At 35.4% G+C, this 24,313-nt stretch overlaps 2 protein-coding genes across 2 annotated transcripts in view; both read left to right on the top strand.

The window, feature by feature from the left end:
• Positions 1-3,577, top strand: part of LOC137386781 (uncharacterized) — a 168,532-nt gene extending 164,955 nt beyond the window's left edge. Inside the window, 5 exon segments of the mRNA XM_068072928.1 lie at positions 334-495; positions 790-928; positions 2,172-2,305; positions 2,556-2,782; positions 2,883-3,577. Of these exon segments, the coding sequence (XP_067929029.1) occupies positions 334-495; positions 790-928; positions 2,172-2,305; positions 2,556-2,782; positions 2,883-3,209 (989 nt within the window). The 3' untranslated portion in view covers positions 3,210-3,577.
• A 1,256-nt stretch (positions 3,578-4,833) lies between these two features.
• On the top strand, positions 4,834-22,942 carry LOC137397855 (collagen alpha-6(VI) chain-like). The gene is made up of 17 exons (XM_068083977.1): positions 4,834-4,889; positions 6,329-6,444; positions 6,763-7,001; positions 7,195-7,436; positions 9,384-9,514; positions 10,056-10,294; positions 10,422-10,663; positions 11,747-11,785; positions 12,256-12,445; positions 12,585-12,785; positions 13,083-13,249; positions 14,860-15,006; positions 15,548-15,709; positions 16,870-17,112; positions 18,929-19,063; positions 19,523-19,642; positions 22,426-22,942. Exons 1-17 carry the CDS (start codon positions 4,844-4,846, stop codon positions 22,572-22,574), a joined length of 2,808 nt encoding a protein of 935 aa, XP_067940078.1. The 5' UTR covers positions 4,834-4,843; the 3' UTR covers positions 22,575-22,942.
• Positions 22,943-24,313: the final 1,371 nt, after the last annotated feature.

Here is a 24,313-nt window from a genome sequence, read left to right as displayed (position 1 = left end):
ATAATCTGTCACCGCTCATAATAATCTGTTGCTACTCGTAATCTGTCGCTACTCGTAATTTGTCGCTGCTTGTAATTTGTCGCTACTCGTAATCTGTCGCTACTCGTAATCTGTCGCTACTCGTAATTTGTCGCTACTCATAATCTGTCGCTACTCGTAATCTGTCGCTACTCGTAATCTGGTTCCCGAAAGATTGAAAAGTCCTGAGAATTCAGTAAATAATTTAGGTATAGAGAACAAACAATAAAACAACCAATACGTTCTACTATCCCACAGAACATAATGTGAGGATAATGAAATCTCATTTCCAAAATTTCTACCAATGACTTTCAGGGGATTTGAGAGATGATAGCCAGCCTGAATTTCTTCGTGAGTTTCACAAGGCTCTTGCCGTGCTCAGTGGAGACCTCTTCTTTACGAGGTACAGGTTCCAATCTGAAACAGCGCATAGCCTCAGAGACAAAAGCAACACAACCACACTTTCAGCTGCAAAGGGTAAGTTACTTCGGAGTCTCGTGATACTTTGTAACCTTAACTATTGCTCTCATAGGGGTTTTTGCTCATCTAATCTGTCAAAGTAAACATTTTACCTTACTGATATGAATGAGGAGGCACCTGCTCAGATATGGCATTTGGAACACCTGCTCAGTAATCATTAATGCCATGTCCCATTTGCAGACCCATGTTCCCAGTTGCTGACACTTGTGAATAGAGTAAATGGAGGTGCATTGAATTACATTGTATGTAGTGTTATAATATACATGTATTATTCTTTTGCATTTCTAACAGCCATTTTACAAGAATTGTTTGGTGAGTGCTACAATGAAGAGGAAAAAGGAAAGCTTGTTGAAGATTTACTGGACCTCACTCTGCTTCCTTCTACAAATGAAAAAGGCGTTCTTTTCACGAAAGAAAGATTACAGAAAAGGTTAGCAAACATACACTTTAAAAAAGTTGTCTATTTTGTTTAATACAATGAACCATTTTGCATACATTTGCAAAGCGATTTTTAAAGCAAGGTGTAACCTTGACCTTGAATCATGACATCATGTTCCATCAAGATTTTCTAAAATTGTATTCTAGTTTGCTTCAAGTTCCAAAACTGGACAAAAAATGTTAATAGTTCTACAGCAATAATACTGATATGTATATATTTATATATGTATACATGTATATATATAATATATGTGTGTATATATTTATATATACATGTACATGTATATAAAAAATTGTTTCCTCACTCGGATTAACCCATATGGGTGGGAGTTTCTCTCTAACTCAGGTCTTCTACCAGAGACCTGGGAGTTTAAGCACTCGCCTTAAGATCTTAGCTGTTCCCAATAGTGCACTTTTCTGCAAGTCACTTAAGTTTATTGCTGCTGGTATCTAGGCAAGCCAAATTTTATGCGCAGGTGTTATTGCGCCCAGTGACCCAATGACTAATGGAATTACAGTTGTTCTTACATGCCAGCATTTTTCAATAAATATATATACATATATATTCCAATGTAGTGTGTCAAAGCTGCCAGATAGTGCTCAATGAGTGGTCAGAGCTTAACACACCTGAACACACCGTATACAATTAAATGGAAAATCGTTCAACACGCAAGGCCATACGACCCAGCCACTAAGCATTGTAACCTGTGCATATCAGAAAAGTACATCATCCTCACAAAACCAGAAATGAGCTCACTCAACAAGCGTAACGAGCTAGCTTCCACATGCCGACATTCTACTAAATACACACTACGAAATGCAATTACATAGCTATCAGTCGTTATAGTAATTACACCTCTCTTACATATATAACTCAGTTGGACCAAAAAAATTTTATCTGATGATTGTCTGCGTAACAGACATGAAACTAATAGTAATGAAGTTGTTTTTTATCTAAGGTTTTACATGAATAAATTTTATATATACATATATATATCATATTAATATTACAATTAAAATGGAAACTCCTGTGTGGTGAGAAAGCACCCAAGAGCAATTGATTCTGCCTTACTACAATATTAGTTACCTTGTTGTAAATTTGTGTAAGTTATGGGTAGTTTGCATAATTCTGGTCAAACACCACTCTCTTTACATTTTAATGCTGAACATAGAGTGAAACTTTTTTATAAAGTCTTTTTGAGGAGGACACAACATTTGCTGATCATGTTTTGCAGACTCAGCAAGTACAATCGTTATGCTATAAGTCATAAGCTTGAGCAATATCTCAGCGACGCAGAAGATAGCACAGCTGCTGCCAGAGAGACTGGCACAGAACGACAAGTAGATAAACAGCTGACTCAACTAGTCGGTAAGCTCTACCAGCTAGCACACTGTTCAGTTATTTCTATGCTTTTCCCATAGGGTGAAGCCAAATTCGTTTTATTTGATTTTCTATGTCTCATGATATCTCACTTGTTTGCAAGTGTCATTAGATATCAAACACGTTTGCGGGTGTCATTTAGTATCACGCTTGTTCGCTTGTGTCTTTCGGTATCATATCATCTTGTAAGAGTGCATGGTTACACAGAGCTCTGTATAATGTCAATACTTTATTTCAGGTGACACTTTCCTCTCTCGCAAACTGGTGCAGGTAAGGCCAGACGTCTTATCTAATATGACTGGCCAGGCGATGTGGAACAAGTTTGTAAACTTGAGTGAAGAAAGTGAACCAAAAAGGCCCAGCTCCAAGCAACTAAAAGCTGCCAGCGCCTTAGACTGTGAAGAATGCCTAGATTCTTTAGATGTTGATTTTGTGAACCTCAGCACAGCTATTGCTGAGAAACAAGTAGGTTGACATATTATTACCATGTTGCATGGCATTTATCGCTTGTTTGTTTAATAGCTAATAGCAAGCACCTGCTTTAACATGCTGCACACTTCTCTAGGATCGCGTGGAGCAATTGGAGAGGGAGATTATGGAACAATCAGCTCTTTTGGACACTTTACCAGCTGGTGCCCATGATAGAGACGTTGCGGTTTCTGTGAAACAGCTAACGAAATCAGTGCAAACGCTAAGAGATGAGCTAGTCTCCTTGCGGACTCAAAGAGGGGGCGTTACTGAATCTATCGCTGCTTGCAAAGAGGAGTTAGCTAAGCACTCGGACACACCAAGAAAATCAACAGGCGTGCATATAGCGAGAGCTCAGTCAGAACAGAGCAATGCCAGTTCTCTTCCCCCCATGTCTATGAGCAAGAAAAAGTCCAAAAAGTAAATGCAAACTTTGAAGGTTTAATGACTAGATGAGGGAGTGGCTGTCCAATAGGATGATATCTTTATTAATTTAGCTAGTTTGGCTAATGATTATCTTTGTATTTTAAATACGCCGTATGGGATACTTGGACTATCCAGCCAGTTTACATTTTTTTACAGTCTCAAACAGTAAGCTTTTATTATAACTGTGATAGTTTTACAGGTTACAAACTGTTGAGTTTACTTGCGTCCAAATATATGTTATATTTTCCTATCTAATTATATGTTTACCCTATGATTTGTCTCCTTATTCCGTCCTCTACTTCTTAAATAGAGTTAATCTTTGACTAGATACGAACATCTGTCTGATATGGATTAACTCTTTCTAACACGTGCATGTATCTCTATTCACTATTTATATTTTATATATTTGATAAAAATAAAATTTTTACATGTTTTGAAAGAAATGTCTTACAAATAATAAAAAATTCGTGAAAGTAGACATGGAAAAATTGCATGCTGAGTATACCTGTGAAGAAGGTACACATTGAGTAGACTTGAGAAAAGGTACATATTGAGTTATACTCAGAAGTTGAAATAATAAAAGAGGAGTGACCTAAAAAGTGGTTGGTAGTCTCACTTGTAGATTTATACACATAAAAACTCAACTAATATCTTAGAAAGACACATTTATACATTTATAATCATTTTAGGAACCTGGTCTTTGGTCATTGGTAAAGTGGTCTCAAGTCAGTCATTTTAGGAAACTGGTTAATATTGGTAAAGTTGTCTCAAGTCAGTCATTTTAGGAAACTGGTTAATACTGGTAAAGTTGTCTCAAGTCAGTCATTTTAGGAACCTGGTTAATATTGGTACAGTGGTCTCAATTTAGTCATTTTAGGAACCTGGTTAATATTGGTAAAGTGGTCTCAAGTCAGCCATTTTAGGAACCAGGTTAATATTGCTAAAGTGGTCTCAATTTAGTCATTTTAGGAACCTGGTTAATATTGGTAAAGTTGTCTCAAGTCAGTCATTTTAGGAACCTGGTTACCTCTTTAATATTGACTATTCTAATAATTGCTATTTCCAATTCATAGCTTGTCGCACACTGTTAGGTTATGTTTGATCTCCAGTTTCAGCCTAAAGAATGCATATTATCTTAAAAAATATAGCAAGCCATGTTTACCCAAATTTTTAATATTCTGATCACTCGGTCATGAAATCCAAGTTTTCCATGGTGTTCAATCGAGGCTGATTGTTTGCATTCTAGCAATCTTCTTGCTTACTCCAAACAGCCACGTCATTGTTATCTTATATTAAGAGGAGCAGCTTTAATACCTCCTCCTTATCTCTCCTCTAGATCGCCAAAGTTTTTCTAATTAACCAGCAGTATGTAGCGAGCAGACGCCTCACAGATAAAAGTTCTTGGCTAAGGCTACGTTAATGTATTCCTTATCTTTTGCTCTTTTATTATCTTCTGCTGTTTACATTACGTGATTTTTACTAAGATTTTCGTCGAAGTTGTCTAGGAAACATATTTGATAAGCTGCGTTGCTAACGTGGTTGACGTAAGCAGAAAGATAACATAACAAATAAAATGTTTCGCAGCAGACGAAGTTCAGTTGCTGAAAACAGTTGGTGTTACAAGGTCGCACGATGGTGCAACCGATTCAAGCTGCATTCTTACTCGTTGCTGCATGCGGTGAGTGTCATTTGACATCTAGTAGACTAAACTTATTTGCCTAAACTTTGTGCAATTATTTATGCTTAATAAGTTATACTAATTACAGGTTTTCTAATATCCTCTCTATTTAACGTAAATAAAACTATAATGAAAGATGCTTCAAAAAACTAGAAACTCGATGACCAAGCACATTCATAATTTGTTGCAAATATTAATAAAAAATTAATTGAATGATAGATACTGCTATTTTTCGGAATAGCTACTGATCTCTCAATTCATAAACCTTAATAATTGAAGATTGAGAAATAATTCATGTTTATTTGATATGTTGAAATGAGTGGTCTTGCTGGACATCTACAATTTCCATTGTAATTCTGTTTTGTCTGAAATCAGCTTCATTAGAAATTTGTTTAAGAAAATTCAAAGATCCATCGTTAATAAACGGCGACTTTTAAATTTATGTTAAAGTGTCAAAAATGATGAAATGTCGCATGGATGTCAAATACTTTTATTTTTGTGTGACATTAACAGTCATTTTAAATGTGTAAACTTTCAGCATTCGCAAAAGTCAGTACACGCGATTTGTGAGACGACTAAAATGTTATCCAACACGGTGCTCAAACCTAACGCATTCAGCTTATCAGATTGACACTCCCATCAACTGAACCAATCGGCCACCATCTGAAGCCTCAGAATAATTCTGCCAATCAAAAAATAAAGATTGCTTTTTGACATAAAGGTGAACAGACCGATGGGCAACGACTAATATAATATATAATAATATAATATAGCTAGAATGTCAGTAGAGAACAGGACAAAGCATTTCTCAATATTTACTTATAAGATTGTTAAGGCTATCTAGTTGTGTCTTTATGTGAGTTTACTCTCCTAGTTTATGAATGAATCCTCATATTACTTTTTATTGAAATCTTATTGATTGAATTCGCAAGTATTGACCAGCTTAGTTTTGTAACAATCTGATGATTATTAGTATTATTATTAATATTATTATTACTATTGTTCAACTGCAAGTCTGCCAGAATACAGAGTAATTTGTAATGGAATCTATCTAGTGTTGCTGTATAATTTCTGAGTTATCCAAGTAGCTTGCACGATTTCTTAGTTTCATTCATTTATGGTTATATATTATACCTTTATAATTCTTCCTGTTTTATGACTAATTTTATAGAATATTATTTACAAAAACTATAATAGTCCAGTCTGAATTTGGATGTTCTACTTAAAATGTCTATTTTCTGTTTAGCAGTAAGCTTGTCTAAAACAACACCTAAGTGTTTTGTAAATTATTTTTGTTTCTAGTGATTTATTGATTTATTGATCTGTTAATTTTCACGTATATATATATATGAAGACTTGTTGACGTACTCAAAAATATCAACTAAAAGAGACCGTCTTTGTAATGAAAAGACATGCAAAACTCATAGTATTTTTTGTAGGCATTGTGCAGATATCGGGCCAAGTGAAGCCAACTCCGAACTGCGTAGTCAGATCGGCCGATGTTGGGTTTTTAGTTGATGCCAGCGGTAGTGTCGATACAAACGAATGGAATCAGGTATGATCAGTAGTTGTGAGTCTTAGAATATGTTTGTAAAGTAAAGGATTTATGCTATGACTAATGGATAATATAACTAATATTCGTCAATATAGCCATTATTCCTTAAAAATGCCACCGATCCTTTATATAGCCATGATTGCTAAAATAGCCATTATTCCAATTCAGTATTGTTTAACAATGTCAAGCAGTTCAACTAAAATTAAAACAGCTGTAAAAAGATTGAATCAGTGTCCACAAGTCATTTGCATAACTCTATACCTGTCGACAAGCTACTTAAATTATTCTGCATTTTCCGAATGTGTTTATGTGTTTTAGGGACTGACATTTGCCAAAAACATTGCCAATGGATACGACATCGGAACAAATAAAGTACGGGTTGGTTTAGTGGAGTTCAGTTCTCAAGCTACAGTGCAGTTTGACTTCAACAAGTTCAACAAGAAGGCTGATGTTCTGAACGCGATCACAAATGCAAAGAAGTCCAATGGGGGAACTGACACCTCTAATGGACTGAATTTGGTTAAAAACACTCTCTTTCAGGCAAAAAGTGGCATGAGGTATGCTTGTTCTCTATTCAGTGGACTTGTAAAAATCAGTGTTTTTACTGAGTGAGATATTTCCTTTCCAGTTTTCCTGTCGTTTAGTGTTTAATGTAAAGCTAACCTGCTCTGTATCACCTGTTACAGGGAGAGGCCAAAGCTTATTTATGCCTTTAATATTTGCAACAAAATATGTTTCAATTCATTTCAGACCTAAAGTGCCCCACATACTGATGGTTATCACCGACGGACAGAGTAATTCTGCTACCGCCACTGAAAACTCTGCTAAACAGCTGCACGCTGCCGGTGTAACAGTTTTTGCTATAGGAGTTAAAGGGGCCAATGTCGCAGAACTGAATAAAATTGCTTCTGCACCAAATCTTGTTTTTAGCTACAACGACTACAGCAAACTTTCCACCGTTCAAGCCGCCTTTAATAAGATAGCTTGTGAAGGTATGTCACAGTCTATCACGTGTTCTAGCACTATGTCCTACAACTGAAACAGGCAGTGCTTTAGCGAGTCATCGTGCATGAGTTTTAAAAATCTAGTAATATTAGAAGAGGTATACCACAATGTAAGCCCCAGTATTAAGGGAATGAAGCTAATGAATGAGTCCTGCCGTATGACACGAGTCATACCATCGACCTGTTACATTACATTCTTGGTAATACTTTCGTATATAATACAACTTTCAGAATGCCCAACATTGCACGGGTAATAACAAAAGTTTTTGCATAAAAAATTTATTCCTAATTGGGTAAGTTTCATTGCCCAATGAATTTGAGCAACCTAATATGTAAAACTAAAGTAACTTAAATATATATATATATATATTATATATATATAGATATATATAGTTAGATACATATAGATACAGATAGCTAGCTATATGGATATACTAGCAGTGCCCGAGTAATAAAAAAGTTTTTGGTCAGAAAATTTATTTGTATTTAACATATAACAACATTTGCCATTCTAACTTTTAAACTACATATCATGAGAAAATTGTTTTGTCGCCTTTTGTGTCGTTGAAATAATTTGAGAAAGAAAATAAAACAACTATGAAGGTTTTCAAACTTTGTCAAACAACTGTAACTTTCAAACTTCATATCATGAGAAAAATGTTTCGTTCAGGTCAAATAAACTTAAAAAAATAAAACGACTATTAAAAAAATTTAGACATAAATGTGAAATAATTAGCAAGTAATAGCTGAATTAAGTCGGTTTTTCTACGATTACAATAAAATATGATTCGGTAATTATACAATTAATACGAACTGAGAAAACAAAATAAAAATCCTGAATATGTAGAATTGATAATAACAGTTATTGCATAGAAATGTGTGTGTATAAAAAAGGTTACTGTTCCACCAGGTATACTACCATCATATGGTAGTATACCTTATGGTATACCAGCTATCCATCAAAACTTTGAATACGGAGAAACTCTTACTCTACGAAGATTCTTCCCACAGAGACAATGTAAATGTCCGCACGAGAAGAATTGGCCTTGAACCGGATATAGTAATTAAACCATACGAAAAATATTTTTTAACAGGGGTGTCGTAACAGTCATGGCCGCATCGGTAAAATAATCAGCGTGCGCTATAGCTACATTTATAGCCGGAATGACAAACGACATACTTTGAGAAATATATATATATAGATATAGAATATATAGATATATAAGTAGATGAGCTATTCTTAGATTCTATAAAAGTTTAACAAAGATGTTGTGAGCAAAAATTACACATATTTTAATGAATTTGCAAGCTAACTAAAAATTTGAGCCAACAATAAATTAGTTGACAAAACTAATGCACCATGAAGCATTCGACATATAAAAAATGTTGGCAGGTGTTGCAGGTGTTGTTAGACATATACAAACGATTCTGTTGACAGATGTTGCAAGGGTTGTTAGACATAAAAAAAAGCGTTATGTTGACAAGTGTTGTTACAAATATAAAAAGTGCTATGTTGACAGGTCTTGCAGGTGATGCAGGTGTTGTTAGACATATAAAAATCATCATGTTGACAAGTGTTTCAGGTGTTGTTACAAATATAAAAAGTGCTATGTTGCCAGGTGTTGCAAGTGTTGTTAGACATATAAAAAGCATCATGTTGACAGGTGTTGCAAGTGTTGTTAGACATTTAAAAAGCATCATGTTGACAGGTGTTGCAAGGGCTGTTAGACATTTAAAAAGCATCATGTTGACAGGTGTTGCAAGTGCTGTTAGACATTTAAAAAGCATCATGTTGACAGGTGTTGCAAGTGTTGTTAGACATTTAAAAAGCATCATGTTGACAGGTGTTGTAAGTATTGTAAGACATGTAAGCAGAATTACATGATGAGGTGGGTAAGAGACACTTAGAACATGCTATCTTGATACTTTACACAGTGGCAGTCAAGCTTGCACCAACTACGCCCTTTCGCCCACCAGCACCCACAAAACAAACATGCGTTGCCATCGCTGACATCGCCTTCATTGTTGATGCTAGTGGCAGCGTCGGATCTACAGAATGGACTCAGGTAGGAGATCTTCAATATATGGTTTGATTGTTGACTCTTTCTCATTTGTGACTCACTGGCTTAGAAAAAGCATACCATTGTCATACATATATACTCTTCTTATGGCAACACATTATACATACCTTATGGCAGCACAGCATAACTGTATACATACCTTATGGCAGCACAGCATAACTGCATACATACCTTGTGGTAGCGTATCACACCTGTTTACTATGTTTTTGGCAGCACATTCCTTGAAAACATAGATAGCCAAGTTTACGCTTCATAAATGATTTAATCACTGATAATAAACATAAAAGTAAGTTACTATAACGGTCTGTTAGTAGTTACTATAACAGTATGGTAGTCATTAATATAACAGTCTGGTAATAGTTACCATAACAGTCTGTCAGTAGCTACTATAACAGTCTGTTAGTAGCTACTATAATAGTATGTTAGTCGTTAATATAACAGTCTGTTAATAGTTACCATAACAATCTGTTATTAGTTATTATAACGGTATGTTAGTAGTTATCATGTTTTACTGTTTCGTTCTCAGGCCTTGAATTTTGCGAAGAATGTTGTTGGTCAATATGACATCGGACCAAGTAAAACAAGAGTTGCCCTTATGGAGTTCAGCGGAGCACCATCGATCCAGTTTGACTTTAACAAATACACAAATAAAGTCGACGTTTTGAATGCGATACCAAAAGCAAAGAAGTCTGGAGGTGGAACGGCTACAAGTTTGGCACTTGACTTAGCAAGAACGACTCTCTTACAGCCAGGGAGGGGAATGAGGTAAATTTGCAGGCAAATCAATGTCGACCATCTCCGTTTAACAATATTCTGCACGAGCTGCCGTGTAAATTGTTCTTAGGGCAGAAATTGGCAAATTTAGATTTAGAAATTTAACCAACTGTTGTAGGCCTGGTGTGCCAAATATCTTATTTGTCATAACTGATGGACGAAGCAACTCGGAGACCGCTACCAAACAGAGTGCAGCGCTTTTGCACAACAAAGGAGTGACAGTCTTCGCTGTTGGAGTAAAAGGAGCAAATCTGGCTGAGCTCAAAACCATCGCATCTGATCCAACCCTTTCTTTTAGTTACCAAGACTTCAGCAAGCTTGCAACTGTCCAGGATACATTTAACAAAAAAGCCTGCCATGGTAATTAAATTCTCTACTTCAACAAAGCTGAACACTTGCCTAGTTTGAGTATCTTATCAGCTTACTGCATCATAAATTATTTCATATTATGATATTATTTGATTAAGATATGTGTTGTTATAATATATCTTATACACATCTACTTTCAAAATTTTAACTTCAACCTTCAAAATCAATTTTAACTTTCAATTTTAACGTTCAAAATATTTCAACCTATAAAATTAAACTTGCAACTTTTTAATACACTTTCGCTCTTTGTATACCTGTACGCAGCATATACAAACTATAGCGTATAGTCGAATATAGTAGCAATGCCTGTTTATAGTATATACTAGCTATACCTTATGGTAGTATATACTAGTTATACCTTATGGTAGTATATACTAGCTATACCTTATGATAGTATATACTAGCTACACCTTATGGTAGTATTTACTAGCTATACCTTAGGATAGTATATACTAGCTATACCTTATAGTAGTAGATACTAGCTATACCTTATGGTAGTATATACTAGCTATACGTGATGGTAGTATATACTAGCTATACCTTATGATAGTATATACTAGCTATACCTTATGATAGTATATACTAGCTATACCTTATGGTAGTATATACTAGCTATACCTTATGATAGTATATACTAGCTATACCTTATAGTAGTAGATACTAGCTATACCTTATGGTAGTATATACTAGCTATACCTTATGGTAGTAGATACTAGCTATACCTTATGGTAGTAGATTCTAGCTGAGCTGAAATATATTGAGCACTGGTTGTTCATCCTGTAGCTTCATTTATGTCATGAAAAATAAATGTTGTTAATGTGTTATATGCTGAGTATTACATGTTGAGACTCTGCCAGGCAAATATGCACAAAGGGATATTGTGCAGTAAAGTGTTCGTATCACGATAATAATTTCTTTACTTTAAAACTAATAAAATTACAATTAAATTTTGCATATACATTAAAAAACTTTTTCCTGAATATTGCAGGCTGGTTTTAAAATTAAATTAATGTTTACACTAATCAATTATAACTTCAGATAAAAATAAATTACACAAATGCTTTTTTATTTCAGTTGCAGTTCAACTGGCCCAAGCCACTACACCAAGCTCAGGTAAGTGTCTGCTTTTAGGGTCACAAGCTCACCCTTTTACATCCATTCATCTGTCTGATATCTGGCATTTGTACCCAACAACAGTCTTGCGCATCTACACTTTCACTATAGTATACTCAATTTATTAGTACATTCCCTAGCAACATTTCATATTCACGAATGTTGTATTATTATCAATTAAAATTTAAAACTCATGCAAAGATTACTAAAACTGGAATTTTAAAACATTGAAGCTACAAATGCACTGAATCACTGCCTGCTTCTGTCGCCAAATGCAGAGCCACAGAGCACGCTAGGCCAGACTCGCCATGTTTTTAGATGCAAATTTCATTGGCAATCTGCCAATTGTTAAAATGCAGAAGACACCTGGTAGACTTTTATAAATATTCCAGTTCAGAGGAAGTTTGAATAGAGCAGCAATCTTCAACACATTAAAACATTTCTAATCTTCATTGTTTTTGTTACATCAGGCTGCTCGACCAACAGCGCTGACATGGTCTTTGTCGTCGACACCTCTTCGTCTGTCGGTGATGCCAACTTCAACCTGACTAAAAGCTTCTTGAGATCTATGATGGCAAAACTCGACTTCAGCAAGAACAGAGTCGCCATTATCCAATTTAATGACAAAGTCAAGACGGTCTTTGAACTCAATCAGCACAAGTATATACTTAATGGCCTGACATTAGCTCTGCATATTCTCTTCTTTCCTAACACCCTTCCATTTCAATATTTGCAGGTAATGTATTTCTACACCATAATATTGTTTCTGTGAGATCTCTGGCCAACTGACTTTTTTTAGCAACAAAGGAACCGCCCAAAGTGAAGTCGACAAAATGCAGTACGATAAAGGACCAAATACTAGAATAAGTGCCGCCATAAAGCACATGAGAGAACAATCATTTTCAGTGGCCAATGGTGACAGACCAACGGTTGCAGACATCGGTATTCTTCTCACAGACGGTCAAAGCAAAGACCCATTCAGAACACAATATGAGGCAAAGTGAGAAACATATAATAGTCTTCTTTTAGATCATGATATTTGAAACTGCTCTAAATAAAATAGCTTTGCGCGCTTAGATCATAGTTGATAGAATAACCAGTTCAGTGTAGTATGGAGTCTGAGTTTTACTTTCAGCACAGCTATGGTTAGCTTGTGTGAAACTAGGTCACAGAATTTATCACAGAAATATTTCACCGCTAACTGAGTAGCGTGTTTAGGTAGGAGGTCTGTATGAACCATTTACATGTATGTATTTAGCGAGTTCAAACCAAACAATACATTTTGTTGCTGTTACAGTGTGTCTAAAGCTGCCGGAATAGAAATGTTTTCAATTGGAATCGGAACCCAGATTAACAGCCAGGAGCTCCAGGACCTTGCCAGTGGTCCAAGGAATGTGTTCTTGGTCAACTCCTATCAGACCTTACAAAGCATTGAAATCTTCCTCGCCAATAAGCTTTGCCAAGGCTAGTCTACTTATTTATCAAATACCTAGCAACTATATATGTATGTATTGAAAGTTAGCCTTACTTCCACTTGAATGGTTATGAAGACGGTGAGCTGCTGATGTTATGTGACAATATTACTAGCTTAACTTGTAGTCATAACTAATAATTATTTACACTGATAGCTGGACTCGCACCCAAGTATATGTTGCTTTAGGTCTTCAGAAAGGAAAATCAAAACGTTACACAAGGTTTGTGGAAGAAGTTGTGTGGGACCCTTTTAAGAAATCTATGATGTTGTATTTGTACAATAAGTGTATAATATACTTCAAGTAGTTTACAATACATTTCTGGAAGTGTATTGTATACTTCTTGTATAAATACCGCATCATACTATAAATATTTCAACTTCAACAGTGTTTCATATATATTTCGAGTTATTTGCACACATTTATAACTGTTATGGGTTCACAATAAAGCTTCTGAATAGGGCTATGGTTTGATTTTTACTCTCCATTATTTTAATTTTCTTACTTGTATAGGTAAATTTTAATTTAAATGTCGAGTTCTTTCAGTACTTTGTTGAGCTCCACTATTGAGAAATCAAAGATGATGTTATTATAAATGTGAATATATGTGATAAGACAAATTGTGATCATGCACAAATTAAGGGTAAATAAGCCTTCGTGTAATGAGCCTGTGTTCTGTAGAAGCGTTTGCAAGGTCAATGCTATATCTATGATTTGGTTTTATTAAAAAGACATCTCAACTCATGTTACTGTCATTCAGTTTTGTCATTAGAGAGCTAACACTATCTCCTTCAGATGTCCAGTTATACTAAGCACATCTTAATCTTGATGACAATATGCTGTTATGGCGTATGTTCATTTATATATATGTATATCTGTTATGTGAATATATACGTGTATCCTGCTGTTTCTTTCTGGAGTCACTCCAGAGAGAAACTGATATATATATATATATATATATATATATATATATATATATATATATGTATGTATATATGTATGTATATACATGTATGTATGAATAGATGTATGTATATATATGTATGTATATGTGTATATATATGTGTATATATATATGTGTATACTAGCTGTGCCATCCGGCGTTGCCCGTGTAATAGAAGAGTCTTTGGACAGAAAATTGATTTGTATTTAACGTATAACAATATTTGCCATTCTAACTTTCAAACTACATATCATGAGAGAAGTGTGTCGTGTAGTTGAAATAAATTAAGAGAAAAATAAAAACAACTGTAAAGGTTTTAAAACTTTGTCAAACAACTGTACCTTTAAAGCTAATAGCCTGGCATATTGCCAATGGAAACTCCACTAAGCTAGTTAATAAGGTTAGGCTTCCAATGATGGTAAGCCATGATTTGAGTCTGTATTGTTGTCCAGCTCAGCTGTTCTAATAATAGCTATAGCCGGATTTCCAACAGACGGATTTCCAACACAAGGATTTTGAGAAATATATATATAGAAGAAAGAAGAAGAAGATATAAGATATATAGATATATGTGTATATATATGTGTATACATGTATATATATATATCTCAGATGTTAGACTTAACTGATACCATAATGGCTTCTAAAATATATTATAGGATTCACACCTCCTCCAGTGACTGCAGCAGCTCCCTGTCTGTGCAAGGACAAAGATAGTGACTGTGCAGGTTACGGTACCAACATTTGCTTTGAAGGAAAATACCGACTGTTTGCTGAAGATAAATGTGCTGCCTACTGTGACCTCTGTGAGTGATTTGTTAAAAATAAGTGTATAGCCTGCTGTGACCTCTATGAGTATTTTATTGAAAATAAGTATACAGCCTGCTGTGACCTCTATGAGTAATTTGTTGAAAATAAGTGTACAGCCTGCTGTGACCTTTATGAGTAGTTTATTGAAAATAAGTATACAGCCTGCTGTGACCTCTATGAGTAATTTGTTGAAAATAAGTGTATAGCCTGCTGTTACCTCTATGAGTAGTTTGTTAAAAATAAGTATACATCTTGGTGATCTCTGTGAGGCAGCAATTTTCGCAAACTTTCGACTATTCTAACATACAGTATATAGAAAACATACATGTCACAGGGGGTCCAACCGACATAATAAGGAAGAGCTGTTTGACCATTCAACTGTGTTTCTAATTATGTTGAATTTCAGCCATATAACACCTACAGTAGTTCAGTAGACAAAAACCTTTCTATAAGCTATGGAAACAGAGAAACATCTATAGAGACATTCTATATCATACGGTATATATGTCCAGGGCTTTGGAAAATGTGACATTTTAGGTAAGCCAGGATGCAGAAGGGTATTACCAGCACCAAAGGCATGCAAGGACACAATATCAGACTGTAAAAACAGGATAGATGTCTGTAATCCTAAATACAAGAAGTACGCACTGACTGCCTGTCCCAGATTTTGTAACTTTTGTAGTGAACTGAATCCAACGCGTAAGTAAAAACAGAGTATTCCTGATGATGGCAGTAGGCTCTTTAGACTCTAGATTATTACTGGGTTTCCATGCTTCGAGCGGATTTGGAGTTAACCTCTGCTGATAAATTTGCACCCTACTACTCCAACGACTCGAAGTTGCACTATATCGACCTTTCCAAGACTAGCGATGTACTCCGTAACACAGAACGCGTTAAAGTAGACTCGCTTTCGGGTCATGGTAACTTTTGAATACACACTTCATACACTTGTTGCACTAACTCAGCCAGGATGCCTGATCAAAAATGTGATTTGTTTTTCTTATTGCTGCCCTGTATATATTACAAAACAGCAGCAGAATTTACTACATGCTATAGAGTTATTACTTCAGAGGTTGCATGAATGACAGTCACATTTATGTTGATGATGAGCTCTATATTGAATTGAATAAGAAAAAAGCTTTTATTTGCAGGCACGATGAAAGTGTGATATTAGCAACATAAATAATATAATCAAAACAAAAACTGGATATCACAGGATGTTGTAATCATAAACCATAATAAAATAAATGAAAAGGTAATGATCTCGTTATCATCATATGAGCAACCCATCGTTTGCAGTAGTAGTTAGAAGAGACCCATGTGGTGGTGCAAATGAAGTGCACTTGATTTTTTTACCTCCACTGAGAAGAGTTTAACCGGGCATTATCTATTCGAATCCATTAATGGTGAGCATTTCTGTGACGCCGAGTAGTAGTCTCACTTTGAATGCCTTCGCACAGATTTAGCGAAGTAAAATGGCGTCAAATTAATTCAGATTTTACCACTTCTACGATTAGGAGTAGAAGAAACTTGGAATACATTTCAAGCATGGAAACCCAGTGATTGCACTCAGTGAAATACAGTGATGCACAACTATTACATAGTTATTACACACAACTATTACATAACTATGCTCAGTATGTAAACATTATGTAAGTCTCAGTCATGTTGGTGTATAGGCCTGCTATCCATACTAGCCAATTCAGGCTGGAGAGTATTGTTCTGAAGGGACATCGTCACTGGAAGTCTAACCATGGTCGGGGCAGATACGAAGCTTTCCATTTTCCCTAGTTTCACAATGAACAACATTAAGTTATTATATTCGCAATTGTTTGGTTAAATATGCAAAATATTTTTAGCAATTATACAAACAACAACCCCGTCTACTCCGGCCCCACCAACAACTAAGAAGATCCAGAGGCCTACGAAAAAGGTTGTTACGCATCCACCAACACCGTTCAAGCCGTGTGACACAAGTTGTTATGATTTAAAGAGAGATTGTCATGACTACAACAAGGCTGATTGTCAACGGACAGACTTTCAACAATTCTTCAAGACCAACTGCGCAGAGTATTGTGGATTCTGCACACCCAAGGCATCTTGTGAGTTTCTTCTGACAAATATTCAAGGAGTTTTAGAAAGACTAGCAATTCACTATACAGCAGATGTCACTATATAGCAGCTGCGACTATATAGCAGCTATTGACTATATAGCAGCTATTGACTATATAGCAGCTATTGACTATATAGCAGCTATTGACTATATAGCAGCTATTCACTATATAGCAGCTATTGACTATATAGCAGCTATTGACTATATAGCAGCTATTCACTATATAGCAGCTATTCACTATATAGCAGCTATTCACTATATAGCAGCTGTCACTATATAGCCGCTATTCACTATATAGCAGCTATTCACTATATAACAGCTGTCACTATATAGCAGCTGTCACTATATAGCGCTATTCACTATACAGCAGCTGTCACTATATAGCCGCTATTCACTATATAGCAGCTATTCACTATATAGCAGCTGTCACTATATAGCCGCTATTCACTATATAGCAGCTATTCACTATATAGCAGCTGTCACTATATAGCCGCTATTCACTATATAGCAGCTATTTACTATATAGCAGCTGTCACTATATAGCCGCTATTCACTATATAGCAGCTATTCACTATATAACAGCTGTCACTATATAGCAGCTGTCACTATATAGCCGCTATTCACTATATAGCAGCTATTCACTATATAGCAGCTGTCACTATATAGCCGCTATTCACTATATAGCAGCTATTCACTATATAACAGCTGTCACTATATAGCAGCTGTCACTATATAGCCGCTATTCACTATATAGCAGCTATTGACTATATAGCAGCTATTGACTATATAGCAGCTATTGACTATATAGCAGCTATTCACTATATAGCAGCTATTCACTATATAGCAGCTATTCACTATATAGCAGCTGTTCACTATATAGCAGCTGTCACTATATAGCCGCTATTCACTATATAGCAGCTATTCACTATATAGCAGCTATTCACTATATAGCAGCTGTCACTATATAGCCGCTATTCACTATATAGCAGCTATTCACTATATAACAGCTGTCACTATATAACAGCTGTCACTATATAGCAGCTGTCACTATATAGCAGCTGTCTACTTCCCACCTTCTTTATAACTACCATTTGTGTCTTTTTAGTACTTTTATGCTGTTAAGCATGATGAATGCTGGCTTTACTTAAAAATGAACTTACACAAGTTTTCTAAAGATTGCATCAGAAAGTATTACTGCTTTTCAATCATTTGCAATTGTTTTTCATGCTTGAGGTGATCTGATTACTAGGGTGATCTGATTACTAGGGTGATCTGATTACTAGGGTGATCTGATTACTAGGGTGATCTGATTACTAGGGTGTTTCTAGATAAAAATGGATAATACTTGATCACGATTAGAACGCCAAAAAATCTCTGCAAAATGATGTTATTAGTTGATATCAGCTATTGCATTCATGTTGAAGTGTTACACATCTCTATACTGTCGGTCTTTTTCCAATTATAGACGTCATATTTGTGCTTTCGATTGATCCGAGCGTTTTCATCGCGATCAAGTTTTATGGATGTTAATCGTGAAACATTCCGGCAATCAGATCACATTAAACATCAAAAATAATCGCGAATGATAGAAAAAATACTGATATTTCCTGATAAAATCTACAAAAATGTTCTGTAAGATCATTTCTAAATGATACAGCCAATTTATGTCAATTGAATTTTTCATCTTTCATTTTATTGTTAGAAAGCATTACTGTATCAAGTTTGTAACAAGTTCTATCTAAAACAACAAAAGTCATAGTAAAAGCGCTGTCATCCTCTACTAATTCAGCTGCTGTTGCTTTTAGGCATGACAACTCCAGGAGCATGTGTTGATACGATAGACTGCACAGGCTACACTGACTCTACCTGCCGCCAGTATCCTGACTGGGCTAAAGCTAACTGTCGTCGGCGTTGTGGGCTCTGTCCAGGCGGCCCTACATGTTAGTACTTACAATGAAGAACTAATAATTTTTACTGTTTTTAGCAGATAATTGCTAAATGAACATTCATGTGGAGAATGTATCTAATCTAAAGATGTTGTAGGATACATCATTGCTTAAAAAACCATCATTTCGCTATACTTACTAGAGGAAAGACAGCAAAGTAAACATGTATTGTAAAGAGAGGCTGTTGATTTAAAAACGTTCAGTGCAAACCTAGTGTAATAAACTGCTGGAGTGTTTACAATAAAAATACGTTTAATCTCATTGTAGTGCAACCGATACTCCAATACTGCATCCCTAATCTATTGTAATGTTTCCAATAAGCCACAAGCTTAGCCTTTGTTATAGCGACTCCAATAACTGCTTTTTTAATCTCTGCTGTAACACCTCCAATAACAACATGTTTTATCTCTATTGTTGCGTCTCCAATATTAACATTTTTAAACTCTGTTGTAGTGCCTCCAGCAAACGTGTGTAGGGACAAAGACAACGACTGCGCTGGATATGGCAAAGATATGTGCACAGATTATCCTGTGTTCGCCAAAGATAGCTGCGCTCTCCACTGTGGATTCTGCGGTGAGTTAATTCTGAATATAAGCTCTTTGTACAGTTCCAACTGTCTTTCATGCGGGGCCTTTCTCTTTGGCTTATCCAGTTATTTTATGGCAAATTAAACTTACTCACTATTAATAAGATACCTTGTTCAAAAGACAACATTCCATCGTTTGATTTATGTATGCGCTAGGTAGAAATTGGCACTTCCAGCGCAGTTCTTCTCAAGGAAATTCAAAAACTACATCTGTAAAATCTTAATGATATAATTCAAAAACAAATAAATCTTTAAAAATTAGAATCAAACTACAACTGGGCCTGTCCATAAAATAGGGTGTCAGAGGTCATTTTGGAAACAAGAGTTGAGCTGAAATTTGAATGCATGTTCAAAATTTCACAACATTGGATCAACGACTCTCAAACTGAGCATTTTTTCCTAGCAATGACGCAAAATCGATTTTTATTAAAATTTCATGATTCTATAGCAGCTTTTTAACAATGTCTAACTCGTAATACATTCATTAAATCTTTCTTTAGCTAATATTGAAGTTTGGTAAAATCAGGGCAGAAAAGTGTTGCTTCATTGAAAATGTATGTCTCTGGTTAAATTGATCTATATAAAAAGAAATATTTTCGTCACATCATACATAAAAAATATGTAAAAGTTGATCCAAAGTGAATAAATTTAATATTAGATGTAAGCTTTTATAAATTTCTTATTAGGCGATAACACTAATCTATATACCAGAAAGTTTCTTTCTTGGCCTCATTAAATTTCAACAGCGCAATATTTAATCTTGTCACGTCATACATAAGTGACAATATTAAAACTAGGGATGTCACGTCATACATAGGTATATATATGACGTGACAAGATTATATATTGTCACGTCATACCTATGGTATGACTAAGTCAAAACTAGGGGTGTCACATCACACATAGGTATGACTAGTTCAAAACTAGGGGTGTCACGTCATACATAGGTATGACTAAGTCAAAACTAGGGGTGTCACGTCATACATAGGTATGACGTGACACCCCTAGTTCAATAGGGGTGTCACCTCATACATAGGTATGACGTGACACCCCTAGTTTAATGTGATGTGACACCCCTAGTTTAATGAGTTGTATTGATTTAGTTCATTTATGAATCTGGATTATAGGATTACATCTGTTTTTTTTTAAACTTGTGATGGGAATTATCTCAAGAAATCTACTATAGTTTAACTGTGTGAAACAAATTGTTTGGTGAATACTGTCTCCATAGATGCAAAGGAACTAACACTACTACCGACAGCTTTTATAATGAATTTGCGCCTTACCTACACCAACAGCTTGACTTATGAGCCAAAATTTGCAAGATTAATGTTGAGAGAGTAATCCAAGGTACATTAAAGAATCGCTGTGTTTATACACCAGCTGTAAATAGTATCTCTGTAATATCCGACCTTATTGACCTTGGGACAGTCTATGTACTCAGATGCATGAGATCCGACCTTATTGACCTTGGGACAGTCTCTGTACGATGAGATGCATGAGTATTGCATTTGAGAAAATCAAGAGGTTGTGTCCAGAAGTACAGTAAGGGAGGATTTTTTTTTGGGTGGCATTTTTTTGTCAGGCAGTTCTAAAATCGCTACCTCTTTTTAAACATAAGCTGGTTTGAAAGAGAGTTTAATTCAAGTTGAAGTGGAACTTCTTTGCCATTGGTCAGGGAAAAGGGCATGTAAAAAAGCTGGGAGAGAGCTTGAAATGAACGACGATAGGTCCTTGGTGGGGCTATTGTTAAAATACAGATTCATGTCATGCTCAATTTTCATCATCAGACGCAATTATTATTGTCATCAAGCCTGAAGCAATTCGTTAAAATGAATTCTCTCTAAGAAGGTGGGAGGATGTCCTAGGAGTTAAGAGAACTCAACGAATTCATTGTGTACAAAGTGGTGCCTATAAAGAAGAGCTGCGTGTTACCTGTCAGCGGTTCAACAAACAAAACACTTCATAAAATTCAAAAAAGGTTACAGCTGTGATTAAAATTGAATACAACTCTAAGTGTGGTGATCTTGTTGTAGTCAAATACCAAAAAGATTGGGAATAACTCTCACTATGTGGCTGTCATAAAAGCTTGCAATGTAGAAATCAGGGAGTTTGCAGTACAGTTTTTAAATAGAGTTGGAGGGCCTTCGGGTTTAGAATTTATTATAAAAGAAAATGACCACTCATGGATAGAAGAGCAACACCCACTATCCTCTCATGCCCAAATTAATAAAAATTACAGTATGCATTTGCTGAGTTGGATAAAACTGCTATCTTTAGATGAGAGTCATTGCGTTGTTCAAAGCTTTTGCAGTTATTTGCATTCTTGGATAGATATTCTTGCATTCTTCAATAAGCCCCTTACTTTTTTCATAAAATCATCTTTGAAACTTTGCCTATTTCCCATGTTAAAGTCTAATGTGCAGTACTATTCACTTCAGAAAGTTTAAACTTGGAAAATAGGTTCACAAAAATCAGTTTTTGTGATGTCACGTCAGACATGCCCTAAAAGAGCCTTCTTGACCTCAAGATCTGGTCAAATTAAACAAAAGTAGCATTCTTTTGTTCAGAATTTTATGCTCTTCTAGATGGGAAAATTCAAAATTCTATATTTTTAAATGGAGAAACAGAATTTAGTAAAACCTCTGATTGTCAGGTCATAAATTATGGATATGCCCAACTACAACATGAGCCCGTAACGATTCTGTGCAAGATTCAAACATTGTAACAGAGATATTATGGACCTGAGTTGTTTTATTATTTATTACAGTTGCTTCTGGCCCGACTACCAAACGGGTTTGCGAAAACAAAAGAGACTGTACCGTCTACAAACTGGAATTCTGCAGGAACCCAGATTATAGAAAGTTCATGCTGGCAGAGTGTCGCCTGTACTGCAATGCTTGCGATGCTGAGAATTAATCAAACGTGAAGAGGAAACTCAACCGAGGACTCCGTCTTATTTACTCCTCTTAGACTTCCGTTTGATTAGAATATATTAGCTTTAAGTCTGCTTTTATAGACTCCAAATGGCTAGGAAGTAACCCTCTTTCTTAATGATTTTTTTTCTTCTTAATCTGTTGTTCTGCAACTGAGAAGCTCTGCGTTTTTCCATTATATCATCTATTGGAGCCTCTTTCACATCAAACAGACTCAATTTTCCTCCTCGTGCAAATGATATGATATATATGATATGATATATATATGTAGGAAAGAACAGCACATGTGATGATTCTCCTTTTTCAGTTGATCCTTGTTTTGATCTAAATATTAAATAAAAGAAATAAGAAGCGGTCCTTTGACATTCTTATCTCTAATAACAGATTCTTCGAGGCGTTTTGACTAAAATTGTCCTGACATGTACTCTTTATAATTCTGTGAAACACAGGGTTTGCTGAAACAGTAATGGCTATCAATTGTGTGTATTGCTATAAAATATTACATGTAAATCAGACAACCGGCTAAACAAGCATAGTCCAATGCGAGTTCAAACATGGAAATTCATGTCCTGTAATCATCTTGGACTTACATTCTTGAAGTAGTATGTAGTGCTTTCATGATAGAGTTGACCACTAAGGGAAATAAATGACTAGAAGTAAACCTGACAAAATTGCAGTGTCCACCTTCGCTAGAACCAAATATAAAGTGTAAAAAAGCTATGGCAACTTTACAATCTATGCTACTCTTTGCCTAGCTATGCACAGTAACACCTTGAGATGTGATCATCCTAACATCTGATAATTGTAGAGGTGAATGCAATGTAGAAGAACATTCGCTTGTCTCCACCTATTCAGTTTGATTGTTGACGCCGTATCGTTCACATACATTGTGTTATTCATAGTGTTATACATTGTGTTATACATTGTGTTATACATAGTGTTTGTGCTCAGTTTTATTTTTATTTTGGATAGATATATTTTTTTATTCACTGCGGGCCTCAAAGCTAAAGACAAAGTTAGAGACAAGAATAAACCTAAAAAATAATCACGACAGAAACAGAACATGAAGTTATAGCAAAGTATGAGTGTGGCATTCATGTCATTCACTTGGTAAAAGAATATGGCCATAATTCTGATACAATATCAAGCAGACGATCAATAAGCTGATTTCTTACAAATGCATCGTCATTATTTCCAAGCCGTGTACTGATATACCTGATATACACGATGTGATGACTCGGTGACGATTATGTCAGAAAATGAGAATAAGGGAAAATTTATATAGCTGCCTCTGCGGAAAAACCCATTAGGAATAAGTTTAGTATTAGAAATACGTTAACCGATGTTTTTGTGTTTATGACATTGCATACGTATAAATCCTACTCGCACAGGCCGCAAGCTCCCTGTCAGTGTGGTAGGCAAAGTTCTGAACTTCTAGTTGTTTTTTAACATGTATCATACTAGTAATTTTTTTATCAACGTGTAATATTACTCGGCTATTCACATATAAATTGTGTATATTATATGTAATTTAATTGTGTTTTGGAGTGGTTTCAGAGAACTAAATGCATTAATTCATATTACATGTATTTATATGAGAAATATTTACTTGACACACAATTTTTTTTACTATAGGACGTAGATCGAATTGAAACTGTATTTCTCAAGGTTCCACTGTGGTAAAAAGCACATCCGCATATTGGCTAGGACTGGATCGACCAC

The sequence above is a fragment of the Watersipora subatra genome, chromosome 1, assembly GCF_963576615.1.
Source record: "Watersipora subatra chromosome 1, tzWatSuba1.1, whole genome shotgun sequence".
NCBI classification, from domain to species: Eukaryota; Metazoa; Bryozoa; class Gymnolaemata; order Cheilostomatida; family Watersiporidae; genus Watersipora; species Watersipora subatra.
Note: the sequence above shows the minus strand (reverse complement) of the source record. Positions and strands in the feature narration are given on the sequence as shown.

Coding starts and splice junctions, on each gene's coding strand:
- LOC137397855 (XM_068083977.1), top strand. CDS start 4,844: ATGGTGCAACCGATTCAAGCTGCATTCTTACTCGTTGCTGCATGCG. Junction 6,445..6,762: donor ATACAAACGAATGGAATCAG/GTATGATCAGTA, acceptor TATGTGTTTTAG/GGACTGACATTTGCCAAAAA. Junction 9,515..10,055: donor GATCTACAGAATGGACTCAG/GTAGGAGATCTT, acceptor TTTCGTTCTCAG/GCCTTGAATTTTGCGAAGAA.